General features: G+C 29.2%; 1 protein-coding gene across 6 annotated transcripts in view; it reads right to left on the bottom strand.

The window, feature by feature from the left end:
- The window catches only part of LOC117179413 (venom dipeptidyl peptidase 4), a 794,327-nt gene that overhangs the window by 10,979 nt on the left and 766,382 nt on the right, over positions 1-16,966 (bottom strand). For all 6 annotated transcript variants that reach the window (XM_033371173.1, XM_033371175.1, XM_033371177.1 and 3 more), the window contains exon 13: positions 11,749-11,943. In XM_033371173.1, the coding sequence (XP_033227064.1) occupies positions 11,749-11,943 (195 nt within the window). The remainder of the gene's footprint in view (positions 1-11,748; positions 11,944-16,966) is intronic.

Here is a 16,966-nt window from a genome sequence, read left to right as displayed (position 1 = left end):
TACATCATTTTAAAAAAATATTTTTAATCAAAATTGACTAAAACATTCCGTACAGAGGAAAAGAGATTTTATTTTCCATGATGCATATAATACTTGAATTTTTGAAAAATTAAATACAATTTTTTAGTTGATTTTATTTATGTATAATATTTCAATTTTCCTGAATCCTTTTTGTCTTCAGAACTTTCACTTTAGAACGGTACCGAAAATTTTTTACTTTATTTTAATCTCTTTCACTAGTGACATTCATTGAATTTTTTGGAGAGTATGATGATTATCGAATAGGGATCAAATCAATTTTTGAAATGCCCGCTGATATCTGAGGTTAAAATATGAAATATAATGGAGGTTGCGCCAATATAAACAAAAAAATGAAAATGATATCGTGTATATGAAAGGAAGATAATTTAATAAAAATAAAGTTTTGTTTTGTAATACTTAAACCCGTTTTTGACAATGGGATAACAGTTTATTATTTAGTCTGTACTTTTGTTTACTTACGGTCTTGTTACTTACTTTATTTTTCAATTTTATTAAATTCTCCTTTCACCTCGATGAAATCATTTCCGTTTTTAGGGTTTCGTAGCCCCGGGCAGAAACCCTTGTAGCTTCGGTCGATTGTTCGCACGTCACACTTTTTCGGGGGGGGGGGGGGGGGGGGGTAGGAAAAATAGGGGAGGGACCGTATGGGAAGTTAGAGATCTTCTAGGAAGAGTTGAGACACGTTTCCCCTTCGTATTATACGTGTTTCAAAGTAAACATTATTCTTCCCTAACCTTAATAATCAACCTCCTCAATAATTTATAATCTTCGCGAGATGAGTGTTGTTTTTATTCTGTATTAAATTCTCTTGCAAATAAAATTGTGATTTGATAATTGCACCAACCCAAGCCAATAAAAATTCGTAAACTAAGGAAATGAGGGAAAGGATAGTAGGTGAAGTAAGAGAAGGGATATTAGGCAAAGTTAGAGGAGAGGAATTATTGGAGGGGAAGTAAAGGAAGCCAAAGAAGGGGAGTAGGTGAGGGTATGAACAAGGAGAGGCAATGAAGAGGGTAAGAAATGGTAGGGATAAAATGGGAAGTGAGTGGAGGGAGTTTATTTTTGCTTAGATTGACGCAGTTTTGATTGTACTTTAGATTTTAACCTCTGATGTCAAGGGATATTTAAAAACCTAGTTTGATCCCTATTCGATAATCATCATAAATTGTAATCAGATTTAAGATTAATTACAGACATTACTAATATATCACTGAGGCCTCTTTGTGATAAACGGCTTCAATTTCTGAAGTGACACGGCATATAATTTACAATTGTTCAATTGTTCAGGTGTAAAATTAAAGAATATTCAAAGGTCTCTAATTTGATATTTTTTACCATTTCTATTATTTCACTGTGAGCTAATGCCCAATTTCGAAGTCCTTACAATCAACAAAGAGTCTAGTTTACTTTAAATTGATGAATTTTAAATGTTTTAAATATACCCCTTTGACTTTTTAATTTGCAGTTTAGTATCGATTACTTTGAAATAATTGTTTTTCAATTCAGCTTCGAAAGCCACCCCCCTTCCCTGTGAGAAAACTAAAACATTCTCGCCAGTTATTCAAGATAATATCTGTCTGATTAGAAAAAATCTTCTGGATTGAATTAATCTTTGACCGGAGTGTATTAAAGTGCAAGGGTGCGAAAGGGAAGGCGACATTGAACGGGGCAAAGGTGAAGCCGACTCGCGATTCCGCAATCGCTTGGCTGGGTTCCAATTTCGCGACTGGCTTTTTACACAGTGGACACGACGCGCCAGCAAAACACCCAGCAACGGATACGCCCAGTCATTGCTCCTGCACCAAAAGCTACTTCGAACTACCCGAAACTACCCGAAACTACCCGGACCCTGGCCGGTGCGGTGCTGTGCGGTGATTGAACTCAGTCCAGAATCGTGGATCCAGACTATGCCGAGAATTGGAGATTCGCCCGGCAAATTCGTCGACCTGTCGATTTGTGAACCTAATAAATTACTTCAAGAGACACAGCCGCCCGTTTCTCCATCGCGTCGTCTCTTCCTTTGCTGGAAAACCAAGTCGCTACGCGAGTAAGGGTCCAATACGAGTTAAGCCAACGAGAACAGGACGATTCGCTCGATTCCGATGCCGCAGGATATTGAACATGAAAGGAGGATGTTGGCATTCAGGGTCGGTTCTTGAATCAACCCTTTCAGCAAAAATCGCGTTTGGACTATGCAAATCTAGGTTTTCTGTTTCCCGTCGATTCAGACTGTTTGCTTGAGCGCGGTCTTGAAAATCAATTTTTCAAGTTAGAATTTTATTCTGGAACAGAAGGTGACCAATAGGGGGGAGAGAACATAATTATTGTTTGAAATCATTTTAAGCAACCACAGAGGGGTTGAAATTCATTAAATTATTAAGAATTTAGTATGCGTACCGTTATCAATACAAGAATAATAATATAAAAGTATACTTGAGAAAAAATAATTTTTGATCAAGCATTAGAATGTTGTTTTTCTTAACATAAATTATATTTGTGTGTTTATTTGCTTGATTTTCCTAAATTAAATGAATATATTTTGAATATTTTGAACTGACTCACAGTGAAAGAAAATTCACTTTTTTCGTTTAAAAAAGTCGAAAAGCCTTCAATTTCGGTTGGATAATTAATTTCAAAAATAAAATAAACTACATTAAATTCTGAAGATCTTCAAGGTCGGAAGTTTTGTCTTCTTTATTTGTCTATTTACAAAATCTTCACCTAATGTACCAAAAAAGTGCGATTTCTTAATAAACATTTTATTATACTCCAATAAGTGTTTAGATAAACTTCATATTATCTTGAATCCATGCATGTGGACTGTCAACAAAAACAAATAATTTGCTTATTGGTCGATTGATTGGTTATAAACAAATTTTATAAATAAATGGGCTAAAAATGCTTCCTATCAATGTAAGAATGACATTTTATCCCAAAAAATAATTCAAAAGTTAACAATAACAATTGTTACAAACAGTTTTTGTGGCGACATAATTAAATTTAAGGATTTTTAGATTAAGATTTCCCTTAATCGTCCGATTGCTAAAAATATTCCTAAAAATACTATGGGTTTGATCTCAGGTTTGATAATATTGGATAAAACTTAGCAATTACAATTTATATTGAAAAATTCAAAATTTTGGGACTTTCGGGTAGAAAAAAAATATTTTTTGCACTGAAGATGTTGAAAATTATTGTAAAAATTACTTCCAGTTGCAAAAGTAGTTAAACAGTTGAGAATAACTATTATTATAAACAATTCCTGTGTAAAAATAATTAAATTTTAGATTTTTTTCTAATTTTAATTTTCTTTAATCGCTGGAATGGTTACAGATATTCCTAGAAAAAATATATTTGCTAATATTTGATGAAATATAACAATTTAAATGTTTGTAATCTAAGATAAAAAAATTAAAAGTTTGGCAGTGTAACTTTGTAAAGAGTTGGTTTTAGATAAATAAAGCTTGATTAGCTGCATGATAAGATTCGCTAAAACTATTTTCTTCTACGTTAAACTGACAAAATTTTGAATTTGTATACCTTAATTTTTAATGAATATTTAAATTGTTGTAATTCACCAAGTATTATGAAATATGCATTATTTTTAGAAATATTTGTAGGAATTTCGGCGATTAAAGGAAATTAAAATGTTAAAAAAACCTCATATTAAAATATTTTGTCACAAGAATTGTTTACAACAATTGTATTTGTTAACGTGCTAATTATTTTAATTAACATGCTAGACTCTTTAAAATGCAATGCACGTTGAATAAAAAATTAACAATAGCACACAAACTGAAGGCCCTAGACATTTCTAAACCAAAAAAGAGCATTTCCTTCTATTGGGACGCCTAAGTTTTAACCTAAAAAATATCGTTTATATTAAAAAAAAATAATGGTGTGTTTCTTTTATTCAAACATTTGGATGTGTTCCATTTGAAATTCTTTAAAAGTTAAATTCGATCATGTAAAATTTAAACACATCTTTTGAAGCTTTGGATTACTCTTTTTCAATTTGTAACATCTTCGAATTTGAAATAATTTAATTTTAAAAGCTTTCCTTTTAAAAAGCTCATTTTTAAATCTCTTCATTTTCAATTATTCATCTTCAAATCAATAAATTTGGAAACCGAGTTAGGAATGCTTAGTCAATTTAAAATTAAATGCTTTTGAACTTGAAGAACTTTGAATGGCCAACGTTACAAATCAAACCATTAAAAATTGAAACCTTTTTAAATAAATATTTTTAATGTGCAAGTGTATATCAAGAAAGCACAACATTCTAAATGTGAAGTGTTCAAAATTAAATGATTCCTAACAGAAGCGTTCAAAATTGTTTGGTTTTTAAATTAAAATAGCTAAACATTCAACTACATATTTAAAAATAAAACCCTCAATTCTTTAAACAATATTGGCATTTTTAACGCTTCGCAGTTAACATTTGTGAAGTTAAAAGTTGAAAGGGTAAATAGTAAAGTGAACAGTGAATTAAAATTGTCATAAAAAATCTGATCAATTCTTGGTTATTACGTGTGATTACATCAAAGTAATAATTTCTAAAAAACAGTATTCTTTTAATTTTACAGGATTAAATTACAAATTTTGTATTGTTAATGTTTTCAGTTTAAATTTTCGAATTAGACAATTTGAAAATTTTTTATTAAAATATTATTCAATTTGTAATGCTATGCATTTGAAAATTATAATGGGTTTTAGTTTAAAAAAGAAAATGTTAATGATTGCCATTTGAAAGTTGTATAATTTTTAAGCCTTCAAATTTTAGTTTATTTCATTTTGTAAGGCGTTGAACCTAAAAATATTGAATTTTAATGCTTTAATGAAATATTGGAAATGCTTCAAACGCATAATTCCCCTGCTTCAGTATTTTAAGAGAGTAGGTACATACAAAAATGCCCTGCAGTGACTGAATAAAAACAATTAAAAATCTGTTTAAAGGTCGAATGGAACTTCTGGCATGCTTGCAATTACTAATCGGCATTGCCACAGGCAATATACTAAAGAGTTTCAAATTGCCGAACAAGCAAGATTTTTTGAATGAAAACTAAAGTGTTAATTTCAGAATGAAGCATTGTCAGCTCCTCATAATTCCGGGGGTTTTCTATCGAATCCCAAGCCATCGATTTATCGCAGAGCTGCCCAGAGGATGTATATAAATGGAAGAGTCAAAGGTTTAACAGTCTTCTCACACCTGTCACACTAAATTACCCAAGTTCGTTAAAAAAGAAAAAGAAAAAAGTGAAAATAGGCGAAAAAGATAAGGGTGAAAAGTGAAGTTCTTAAACAAACTACTGAAAAGAGGGTCATACGATAAATTTAGATAAAGTTAGGAGCCAATCTTCTTCTTGTTAACGTTCCTTATCCGCAGGAAGGAAAAGAAGTTAATTTAACGGATACGGTCTTGGGATTAGGTGTTACAAGTTAGTTACAGCACCGCGAGATTACCAGATTACTGTTCTTTGGTCTCAATCTGTTATTTTCAAGTAGGAGGATGCAAGAGGAATTCCCTTTTCGAGAAAGTACGACTTTTACTACGCTTAAAATATGTTTCCATTTCATTAGATTCTCTCCTTTTAATAGTAAAAAAATTATTGAAAAAAATGAATACGGCAGGTTTAAAAAAGTCACTCGAATACAAAAAAAAATATGTTTCGACATTACTAGGATAGTATATTCTACATTATTCTATATAAATAGCATACTAGTGAAATATAATCACAAAATTGATAATTCTTTAAATTTTATAATAAACTCAGCCCTATACTTTTTTGAAATATGGCCTTTTTAGCTAATCAGGCTACACCCCCTGGTCCCTAAAATGCCTTTTTCTGCATTTTTATATTTAGAAAGTAGTTTTGTTAAAGCTTTGCCCTTGAAAATTAATATTTTCCGGTATTTTTGTTACCATTTTATAATCAATATAAGAAAATACATTCATTTACGTATACATACTATTTTTGATTGTGTTTTAATTGCTCGTAAATCATTAAATGCATTTTAGAAAATCATGCCAATAATATGTTAATTCTATAAAAGGTTACAGTGGAATATGAAGATCAAAAAATATGTAAGTCTTTTTTTTTGCTGCACGTATTCAACTAAAAATATTTAATATTCTCATGCAAGTTTTAGGGAATTTTGGAAATTGGAATAAATTGGTCAAAATATAAATGCTTAATTCATGCTTTTGAAGGGTTTTAACAGTCAATCAATTAAACGGACATTCGGCAATTTATTCATCTGTGCTGAACCAATTTGCTGTGGAATTAATTTAATAATAAAGGGAATTTAATTAAATCGCTTTAATCAAATATGCTGCTTCAATCGGTTCTCATTTTTTTGATTAATTTCCCGATCAAAACTATTTTTTTAAATACACATATACTCAGGTTTGACGTGAATTTCATTTTATAGTCAAAGCTTTAATAAATTAGGGCACATTAAGAATTTGAAATAATTCTTATGTTTCACCTTGTTTCTATTAAAAATCCTTTTGATACTTCAAAAGATTTGGATTTTAATTTCAGTTGGCATTTACTAATTATTAAATATTGCGACATGATTTGGGAAAATGTTTGAAATTTTGAAACCGATCAGATGCAGTATATTTGTTTAATTTAAATATAAATTAAATGCTAAATTCTTAGTATTTCATATACTTGCATATTTAAAAAATTCAAAATTTATATATTCTTTGAAAATGAATATACTATATAACATATTTGGGAAAATACAAGTGGAAATAAATGATAAAATACAATAGAAGAAGAAGAAAATACAACTCTGCACAATCTTAATTTTTTTTTAAATTATGAAAACGGGGTGGCCGTTTTAATCGAAGAAAAAAATTCCTGGTAATTTCCCGGGTTTTTCCCGCTTCGAAAACGTTTTTCACGGCCAATGAAATTAAAAAATCAAACTGTATTCTAAACATTTTTCCATATGAAGCATTAAATAATAAACAACAAAATAAAGCATTCAAAGTGGAACCTTTGATGTCCAAACTTTTAAAATTGAAGTTTAAAAGTTTTCAATTCAAAAATTATGTATTCAAATACTCAATAACTTACACGTATAAACTGGAAGGTACTAACACTTTTAAATTAAACAATGTTAAAGGGTACTTCTCTACTATTAGGAAAATCATTGTCCCGGGCAAATAAAACATATAATATAAAACGTTTTCTTGTAAACTGATATTAGAAATAGAAGGTTATTAATGGTTCTTAATAAACCACTGCGTAAAACGTGAAAATTAAGAATACACATTGTGCAATCTCCTTTTTAGTATACATTAAAAATCAGTCCCCTGGCGTGTCACAAGCTAAGAATCACAATCAAAGCTAAATATTTCACAATAAATTAAAAGAAAAATGTCATTTATTTTACAATTTATAAATGGTGTGATAATGGAAGATAAATTTCTGTGGCACATATTTTTAAAATTTAATATTAAATATTTAAAAACTTGAGCTTAATTTTGTCCCTCAGTTTTTGCAGTCAGTCCCCTGGTTCAACTTGAAAATTATTTTAATCGATCTATGTGCAACAAAAAGTCATCCAACTTGAAGTTTGTCCTGGTGTACAATAGATAGCGTTCATATGCTATTCTGTTAGGTTATTTCTCGACGTTAACGCTGAAACAAGTGCTTCAGCCGGCTGTTAAGACAGTCCCCTGGCGAGTAAATTTATACTTTCTTTTCTAAATTAAATTAACAGCTTTCGGTATTTCATATAATAAAGGTGAACAGATAATTATTCCTGCAAGTCAATTAATAATACTTTATTAGTATTTGTGATAGCCTCGACGTTTGTGGAATTTCTCAGTCCCCTGGCGTGAGTTCCTGTCACAGAATGAGGCAGGGGACTGATGGAACTACCAGGGGACTGAAAAAATAATAATTTCCAAGGGACCTGATGGTCAACAATGCATCCGACAAATAAAAAACAATTAACAAGGAAGTCAATCTTACAATGAAAGAGAGAATAGCCATCAATAGCTATCAGAAACTGTTGATTGAGATGTGCTGTGATCGCTACAGTGAACACTGCTTATCCAGACAGTGTCAAAAGTGTATCAACAAACTTCTGTTAACAAAAAATTTGACAACGAACCCTTGCATTTCCAAAATTGAATGGCTCAAAAACAACAGTTCATAGACCCCAAAGCTAAAATACCACTTCAATTAACAAAATATCTGAAAAAGACGTTGATCATCCAGCCACGTCAACTCATATGAAAACTGAATGAGGATTTAGATACATTTTTGTTCCGCGAAAGAAACATTGTCCATCAGTTTAATGTAATAAATACTCTAAAGAAAAACATTCCTAATGATGATGCTTTAATACACATGGATTTTTCTCAAAATTATGCCGCCGAATACATCTCAAGAAATTCAACCCGTTCATTTTGGAGGTTATCTCGTATAAATTAGTCTTCACACTGTTATAGTCTACTTAGAAAATGTGACTAAGTCGTATAGCACAGCATTCTTAAACACATCTCATTTCATAACTGCTATTTTGGCACATTTGCTCCCCATTTTGAAAGCTTTGTCCCCGATATCACGTGCCTTCACTTTTCAAGCACTGGACCCGTAGCCCAATGTCGCAACAAACTCATGTTTCATATCTTGGCTACAAAGCTACCAAAACAACTTCCAAATATAAAAAAATGTTGCTACATTAGTTTACGTCGATAAATAACGTATAGAAAAACTCTTAGAGCGATTCAGGAAAAGTGTCCTGGAATTATTATAAGCACTATTGACTATAAAGCTATTAAGACAATGAGAAGTATTTAACACAAAGATTTTAAATGGCACCCTTAAAGTTCATCAAATGAGTGGAAAAGTTCGTTTAACAATACTAACAATGAGCAGTTTGAGCTGTTTCTGCGATTCTGATACGTGCGAACATTTCAAAATAGGAGGCTTGACATATCAAGAGAACAAACTCAAGGTCGAAGATGTTTTCACAGATTTTGAATGTGAAAATGAAAAAGAATCTACGCATAGTTATGTAACTTCTAAACAAATTATTAGGTTGGATCACAAGGATGTGTCCGACGTATCTAAGGAAGAAATTGTAGAGTAGTTACCTAGCCCCAACTTGTTAACGAAAGGGGATAGAATATTTTATAAATTAAGGTTCCCCATAAATATGTTTGAGAAGTAATTTAAGGTAAGGTTTAAAGGCAATTAATGTTCCTTTAAAAAAAATGTGACTGATATTATGTAGACTAATAATTATTCTAAATAGTTTGTATTATTATGTGTCTAAAATGTACGTGATTCGAACTGTTGGATCCTCAAAGTAGGAACGGTAATTTTCAAATGTTTCATGTGCTTGAAGTTCGGAACGTTCAAATGAACGATTTTTATTTACTGATGACTTTGTAAACTATAAATTGTTAATTTATATTAGAAATAATACTTTTACTAAAACAAAATCATAATGCATTTTTTTATTGTAGTTGGAACAACATTGATGGATAAAATAGAATTGGGAAAAAATATTTCGTTCACTTGAACCTTTAGAACTTCAGGAACATAAATGTTTTTTATTCCAACATAAAAAACAATGAAAATAGTCAATCAGTAATAACATGTAGTTTTTACTTCACAAAGACAGTGGTCCTGGTACATGCGTCCTGGTACAACTTTTCACAAAATCGTTTATAAATCGTGATCTTACGCAAAATTTATGCGGCCGTTTGCAGTTTACGTTGAAACAAACCATCATCTTTACCTTAGACCAGCTTTGTTTTTTATTTGAAAAAAAATGCTCGGATAGTTTTGTACAGGCTTTTATAAATTATAGAGTTCAAAGATTCAGATTAAGTTCCAAAAATATAAATCCACGTTAACATTTTCCATAGTCTAAATTAAAGAATCAAGCACTGAACATAAAAAATTTTCAAAATTATATTATTTTAAGTAATTTTAAGCTAGACACATTAAAAATTGAAAAATAATGTTTTCAACTTAACAGTTCTTAAATTAGAAGTTAAATTATTTTTATATTAAATAGTCTAGGCATCCTTCAAATCCAAATTCAAAATGATTTTTGAATTTTTTGTCAGAACTTTGAAATATATTTCAAAATGAATTGAATTTTTTCTATAACTTTTATAAAATCTTGCAAATTAAAAAGAAATTGAATTTGAATATATAAATAACAATAGAACATTTATTATTTGTAGAAATATTAGAGTAAAATAAAATTTTGATTTTTGCAAATTTCAAACAAAAATTTGGAATTTTTTTAAGAATTGTAAAATACTACAAAAAAAAAATAAAAATTTTATTAAGATTCTTAGGAAAATTGAAAATGATTTTTCACTTTGGATAATTATTATAACAGAAAGTTTAAGAAGATTTTAAGAGATTTAAAAAATGATCAAAGAAGAACATGGAAGATTTTAAGGATTTTAGTTAATTTGCTGGATTTTCAAAAATTTGAAGAAAATTTCGATTAATTTAAAAATATATTTAGAAGTTCTGAAAAAAAAGTTAAAACACTTTGTTTAAGTTACTTGAAATTATTTCAAGTTCTCAATTAATTTTGAATTATAAGTGAAATTTTCACTTATAATTTAAACAATTTTTAAATAGAACAATTAAAATTATAACGCTAAAAGATTAAAAGTTCTACGAAAATCTAAAGGTTCAAATCTTTCTATGTAAAACAATTTAGTTTCAAATTTTTTTCTTTTAAATATTTGGTTAAATTTACTCGTCTTAAATGAACAGTGAAATATTACGAAATATTACTCATTCTTTTTCTACATTAAGAAATTTCAAATTAAATGGGATAAAAATTAAATAATTTAGACTCACAATATTTTAAATTTAATAAAAACCTTTAAGTTGAAAATAGTAAAACGCACATTTACATTTTTTAATAGCTGAAAAATTAATAGAAATAATATATTAATAAATTTATTTATTAAATTTAATATAAAAAAATAATATAAAGGAATTCCTGAAACTCTAAATTAAAAATATATTATTAATGAATCATGAAAATTTTTATTTAAAAATAAAATTATCCCAATAAATGATATATTAATTTCAATTCTTTTCAAGACTTTTGGATTGAGACAGTTACAATCCGGAAATTCTCAAATTTTGAACGGATCTAGAATTGTTTGGTAAAATAAATTATTTTTCAGATTTCTATACTTAAGAGTACAGATCTATTTTAAAAATAATTTATTTATTTATATTTGCAGTTGATAAAATAGAATTGTTTTTTTATAAAAAATTTCAAATTAAAATGCTTTTAATTTGTAATTGTTTACCTCAACAAAACTGCACTTCAATTATTTTAAAAACTATTAAAATCGACCTTGGGCAGATTTTTCTTCTGAAAATTCGTAAAATTCCCAGTTTCCCGGTCCGGCGGCCACCCTGTTTTTTATAAAACAATCTTCGATTTTAAAATATTCTAATTTTTGTAACCTTTAAAACTGCATTTTAAAATTCTTTTTCCAGGTTTTGAAGTCGAACTCGTAGCACAATTTTGCCGTTGTTATCAAAATGTTCTAAGTCAAAATTAACAACTTAAATTTTGTTAAATTCTTGATAGTAGCGCAAATATCAGGATGTTCTTTAAAACTTTTACAAATATTTAGCTTAACTCTTTTTAAATGGGTTTTTACTTAATAAAAGTGGAACTTACTTTGTCACGCCTATTTGGTCTTCGATTTCCACCGTTCCCAAATGCCGATATCCTGAAAAAAGCATTTTGTTTCCTTTCACTCCGGAACCTCTTCCGTCTATGGCTGCATAAATGATGCTTTTATTTGTCACTAAATATGTTCCCCAATCGATGTTGAATTTTTCTGTCACTTGATTCGAATCTGGCCCACCGTATCTGAAAATATAATTAAAAACAAATATTATTTTGTTGAGCTGAATCAAAATAATAATTTTCTATAATATTTGAAAAAATATCTTACAATTAATTACAAGAAGAAAAAAATATATAAATTAGAATGAATAATTTATGCGGAAAATTTTTCCCAATATAGCTAATGGACGTGTATGTGGTTTCACCAATGTTGAAGTACCTCTAGTCAGTGGTATTAGCCAGTGAAATGTATACGTTAAAGGATTTTCGCTACGCTCAGAATTCTCTCAGAAACCCTTTTCTTCCATGCTTTTAGATTTAGACCTTCAACTCAACATTTTCCTATTTGAAAGAATACTCTGGCAAACAGCGAGTATTTGTAGTTGAGATGAATTTTAGGAGAAGCTTTTATTTCAGTTGAACTTCCTGATTTAAATAAATAAATTTTCAGCCCATGAAAGAGATAAACTTATTTTTGAGTGAAAAAGAACAGTTGAAAATGTTACACACAGATACGGAAAAGAAATTAATTACAGAGATGTAGTTGAATTTAGCAAAAAATATCTTAATATCTATATTTAATCATATGTTTTCTTAAATTAGGAATTTACTATTCAAAATCGGATAAAGCTTATAGTTCTTAACGAAGTTCGATGACTTTCTTTTGGAGATGCTTATTATTAAATAAACTATAAAGGCCATAATTTGATTTAAATTTTTCCTTATTTCATGTATTGTATAAATAATTTAACTTAAAAATTAGACTTTCTGAGAATATTATTTTTTATCGCCGAGGAAAATAAATATATAAATTTTATGTGTATGAGAATCAGTGCAGGTGCACTAAAGGGGCATAAATAATTAGTTTAGAATTCAAGCTATGTTATAACAAATAATATGAACAAATACTTGGAGCTGAATGGGAAAAAAGCTTTCTCACGAAAAGTGCTCAAGTACCTTATAGAAATAATACCTGTAACAACTGATTTTCCAATAATAACAATAAAAATTGTTATAAACATTTTAATAAACAAACAGTACATTTTTGTATATTTCTGTAGGTATACATTGTTTTTTCATCTAACCAGTTCCAAATCTCATACAATTATGAATATTAAATATCTCTGATTGTTAATAGTGAAAATTATGGGGGGATCCAAAATAATTCACTTTCACATAGAAACAAAATTCTACTGAACATTATTCCAGATAAAGAAGTAGTAATATTCCCTTATGAAAATATATAGCTGTCCCTTAATATTTATTTTTATTAAAAATGATTAAATGTATATTCATTTTTGCATTTACTGAATAGATAAACACTATTCTTTTCATAAAAGAAATTCGAAACATGATTTAAAGTAATTGATAATCACCGAAGACTATAAACACTAAACCTTTTTTATTTTCAATAAAAAAACTATAAGAAAATTTAAAAACTATAAACTGTCGCTATTCATTTATAAAAAGAACAGCCTTTTAAAATTTGAATTAATTTATCATTAAATTTACTGCATACTGATTCTTAAATTCTTAAATAATTTGATGCTTTAAATGCTCTGGGATTATTAATCACTCTATAACATATCATTTATTGTTATTATGCTGAAATATTCAAAAAAATCTTCAACTTCAAATTAATATGTATTTAATAATTATTTAATAAGAATAATAGTGAAAAGTTATAAGAAAATGGCTTATTTTGGAATTTGTTTATCATTCGTATAATTAAATATAAAAATGTTGTGTTATTTATAAATTTGTGATTATTATTCAATTCAAAGCATATTTAGAATAGTTTTGCTGAGGAAAACAATATATACCTACGAAAAAGATGCACAAATTTAATATTCGTTTATTAAAATGTTTAAGACAATAGTAATTGTTAATATTTGGTAACTTTTTTCAATAGTGTTATTTCTATAAGGTACTTGAGCGCTTTCTGTTAACGAACTTTTTTGGTCGTTAAACTCATCCAATAATTTATTTATATCATTTGTTTATGACAATTAGCTTCAACTCTAAACTAATTGTCTATGTTCTTTAAGAGTAACTCTATTTATTCTGATGCACAGAACGTATTGAAGTCTTTTCTTCGGCGATAAGAAATAATGTTCTCAAAAAGTCTTATTTTTCCAGTTCTTTTATTTATACAATAAATAACATAAGGATAAGTGAAAAATTAGCAGTTCATAAAAATTTTCGAATTCAGTTAAGGATTATTGTAAGCTCCAACCGATTTTGAACAGTACATTCCTTATTTGAACTATTGTGTGGGTATCCATCGTACTTTTGCAAGAATGGGGATGTAAGAGGTGTGTATGAGTGATTTTGTGTTTTCCATTTGTCAAATTTTTTAAGGCCAGCCCTTATTTATTCTTCGATTTTTCGGTAAATCTTTTTTTTTATTTTTTCACTTACGTTGAGGGATGGCATTTTGCTTGTTTTTCCCATGAGTTCGTGTGCATGATTTTGAGCGCGAAATTTTCAAAATCGTTTTGTGCAGTATTCAGCTGCCATTTGTGCTCATAACATTGTAGTTTCGAATAAAAAATATTTATATATATATTTAATAAAATATAATCAGAAAAACAGTTTTTAAATTTTCTAAAAAACTGTTCTATTTAATCTAAAAGGTAAAAGAGCTAAATGTTGTATTGTTCCGCCTTTTTAAAAAATAATTCTTTGTAAAATCCAATTTACTTTACTGGTGCCTATAAAGTTGATAAATTTTTGTTGCAAGAAAAACACCATACCGGATAGGGTATTTTATCATCGTATTTTCCAGGTTTAGTGTTTCCTAGAGACAGAGAGGTATTTCGCGGTGGACAAGCTTAAGTAAAGAGTGCTGTGATTATGCTCAGTGTAGATGGTTTCACCGAAACGCAAGTAGAGACAAATTCAGAAGAGAGGAAGTGGCTCTACAAAGAAGCAGTTGGAATAATTACACTCTGAGAATATTTCAACTCTGAAAAGGTACTCATCCTTCCTACACAACTTTTCTTACCCAAAAGACGTTGCACGTTCAGAAAGAGAATTTTAATAAAGAATATAATTTTTCATTTACAACAGGTACGTTGCTTAACCCTCTACGGCATGGTGGGAATACCGTATTCCCACCTTTTTTTCATATAATTTTTTGCGATTTCAGAGTAGTTTTTATTGGATTTTACACAGATTTTTTTTTAATTTCATGCTTGCAAGATGATAGAAAATTGAAATTTTGCTGCGAAGGGTATAAATTTTTAAAATAATTTGTTAATACTTATAAACAAAGATGAAAAAATCCTTTTTTTCTGAAAAAATTCATTATTGAAAAAACTGTGCATTATATCCTTATGAAAATGGGTACTTAAGGGTTTTTGGGGTCGCTGAATACGAATATGGACTCAGATTTTGAAAATTCAAAATGGCGGACTCAATATGGCTGCCGACATTGGGAATATTTTTGGATTTTATCTGAAAATTGGTAAAGAGGGGTTTCTGGGATCAGTGATCACGAATATGAACACAGATTTTGTAAGTCTAAAATGGTGGATCCAAGATGGCGCCCAAAACTTGGAATATTTTTGGATTTTTTTCTGAAAATTGGTATGCACAGGTTTTCGGGGTCGCGGATCACGAATCTGAAATCAGACTTTGAAAATCCAAAATGACGGATCCAATATGGCGGTAAAAATAATAAAGATTTCTGGATTTAAAAAAAAATTAGTGTACAAGGGTTTTTGGAGTAACTGATCACGAATCTGAATTTAGATTTTGAAAATTCAGAAAATTGGTACTAATCCATGTTTTAGGTGAGTAGGTGTATGTTTTCTCAAACCTCAATATTCTAAATATTTTTCATTCTGAATACAGATTCAAGATCAGCGACCTCCTGCCTGTGCCAACTTTCAAAAAACAATTTAGAAATATTTTGAATTTTGGCCCGTCATTTTGAATGTTTAAAATCTATGTTCATATTCGTGATCAGAGATACCGAAAACCCCTGAACACCAATTTAAAAAAAAATCCAAATTTTGCCCGCCATATTGGATCCGCGATTTTGAATTTTCAAAATCTGAGTTCGTATTTGTGATTAGCGACTCCAAAAAACCCCTGTATACCAATTCTTTAAAAAAATCCAAAAATATTCCAAATTTAAATCGCCATATTGGATCCACCATTTTGAATGTTCTAAATCTGAGTTCAGATTCGAGATCAGTGATCCCCAAATCTCCGTATACCAATTTTCAGAAAAAATAAAAAAATATGCCAAACCTTCGCAGCCATATTGGACCCGCCATTTTGAATTTTCAAAATCTGAGTTCAGATTCGTAATCAGCGACCCCAAAAACCCCTACGTACCAATTTTAATGAAAACTCGTTTTCCTGAAAAATGTATGCCGGAAAGGGTTTAAAAAAGTACATTATTTTCATAGGTTAAAGATTTCAGCTGGTAGAAAATCGAACCTGTGTATTTTTTCCCTGGAGAATTTCATTTTTGTTTGTTTATAATAACTTGCAGAAGTTAATTCTTGACAATTGTAATATAAAACGAAATTTGCTGATCTTTCAAAATTAAAAAAATAGCCCGTAATTTGCAGATTTTTTTCACATTTTTAAAAACATTTTTCAATCATTATAAATTAGTTTAAAAAAATTAACAATCATTGAAAACTTTCCCAGGAATCTTTAAAATATTTTTTTTTCTTGATGCCTTTCAAAATTCTTAAAAAGCTTCGATTTTTTTCGAATTCTGCAAAAATCTATTTTTTTCTCAAAATCCATGTGTCAGTAAGCTCATCCTTTAATTTTAATTTACGGCATACACTGCTGGAGATGAATTATTAACCTTTTATGAGTGAACCTTAATTTCTGTAAATCTTTGGAGTTCTTGGAAATTCAAGCTGAAAAATATTCCGAAAACGAAAACTAATCTGCGGCATAAGTATTTTGCCAGAATGATTCAGGCTGCCCAAAAAGCAAAAAGAGAAGCGTACAAGAGAACTTTGAACATCGCAGGTCTTAGCAATGAGGAAATAAGTAGACGTAGAAATGATTATAG

This window comes from Belonocnema kinseyi, chromosome 9, assembly GCF_010883055.1.
Source record: "Belonocnema kinseyi isolate 2016_QV_RU_SX_M_011 chromosome 9, B_treatae_v1, whole genome shotgun sequence".
Taxonomy (NCBI): domain Eukaryota; kingdom Metazoa; phylum Arthropoda; class Insecta; order Hymenoptera; family Cynipidae; genus Belonocnema; species Belonocnema kinseyi.
This window is presented reverse-complemented; position numbering and strand designations above follow the sequence as displayed.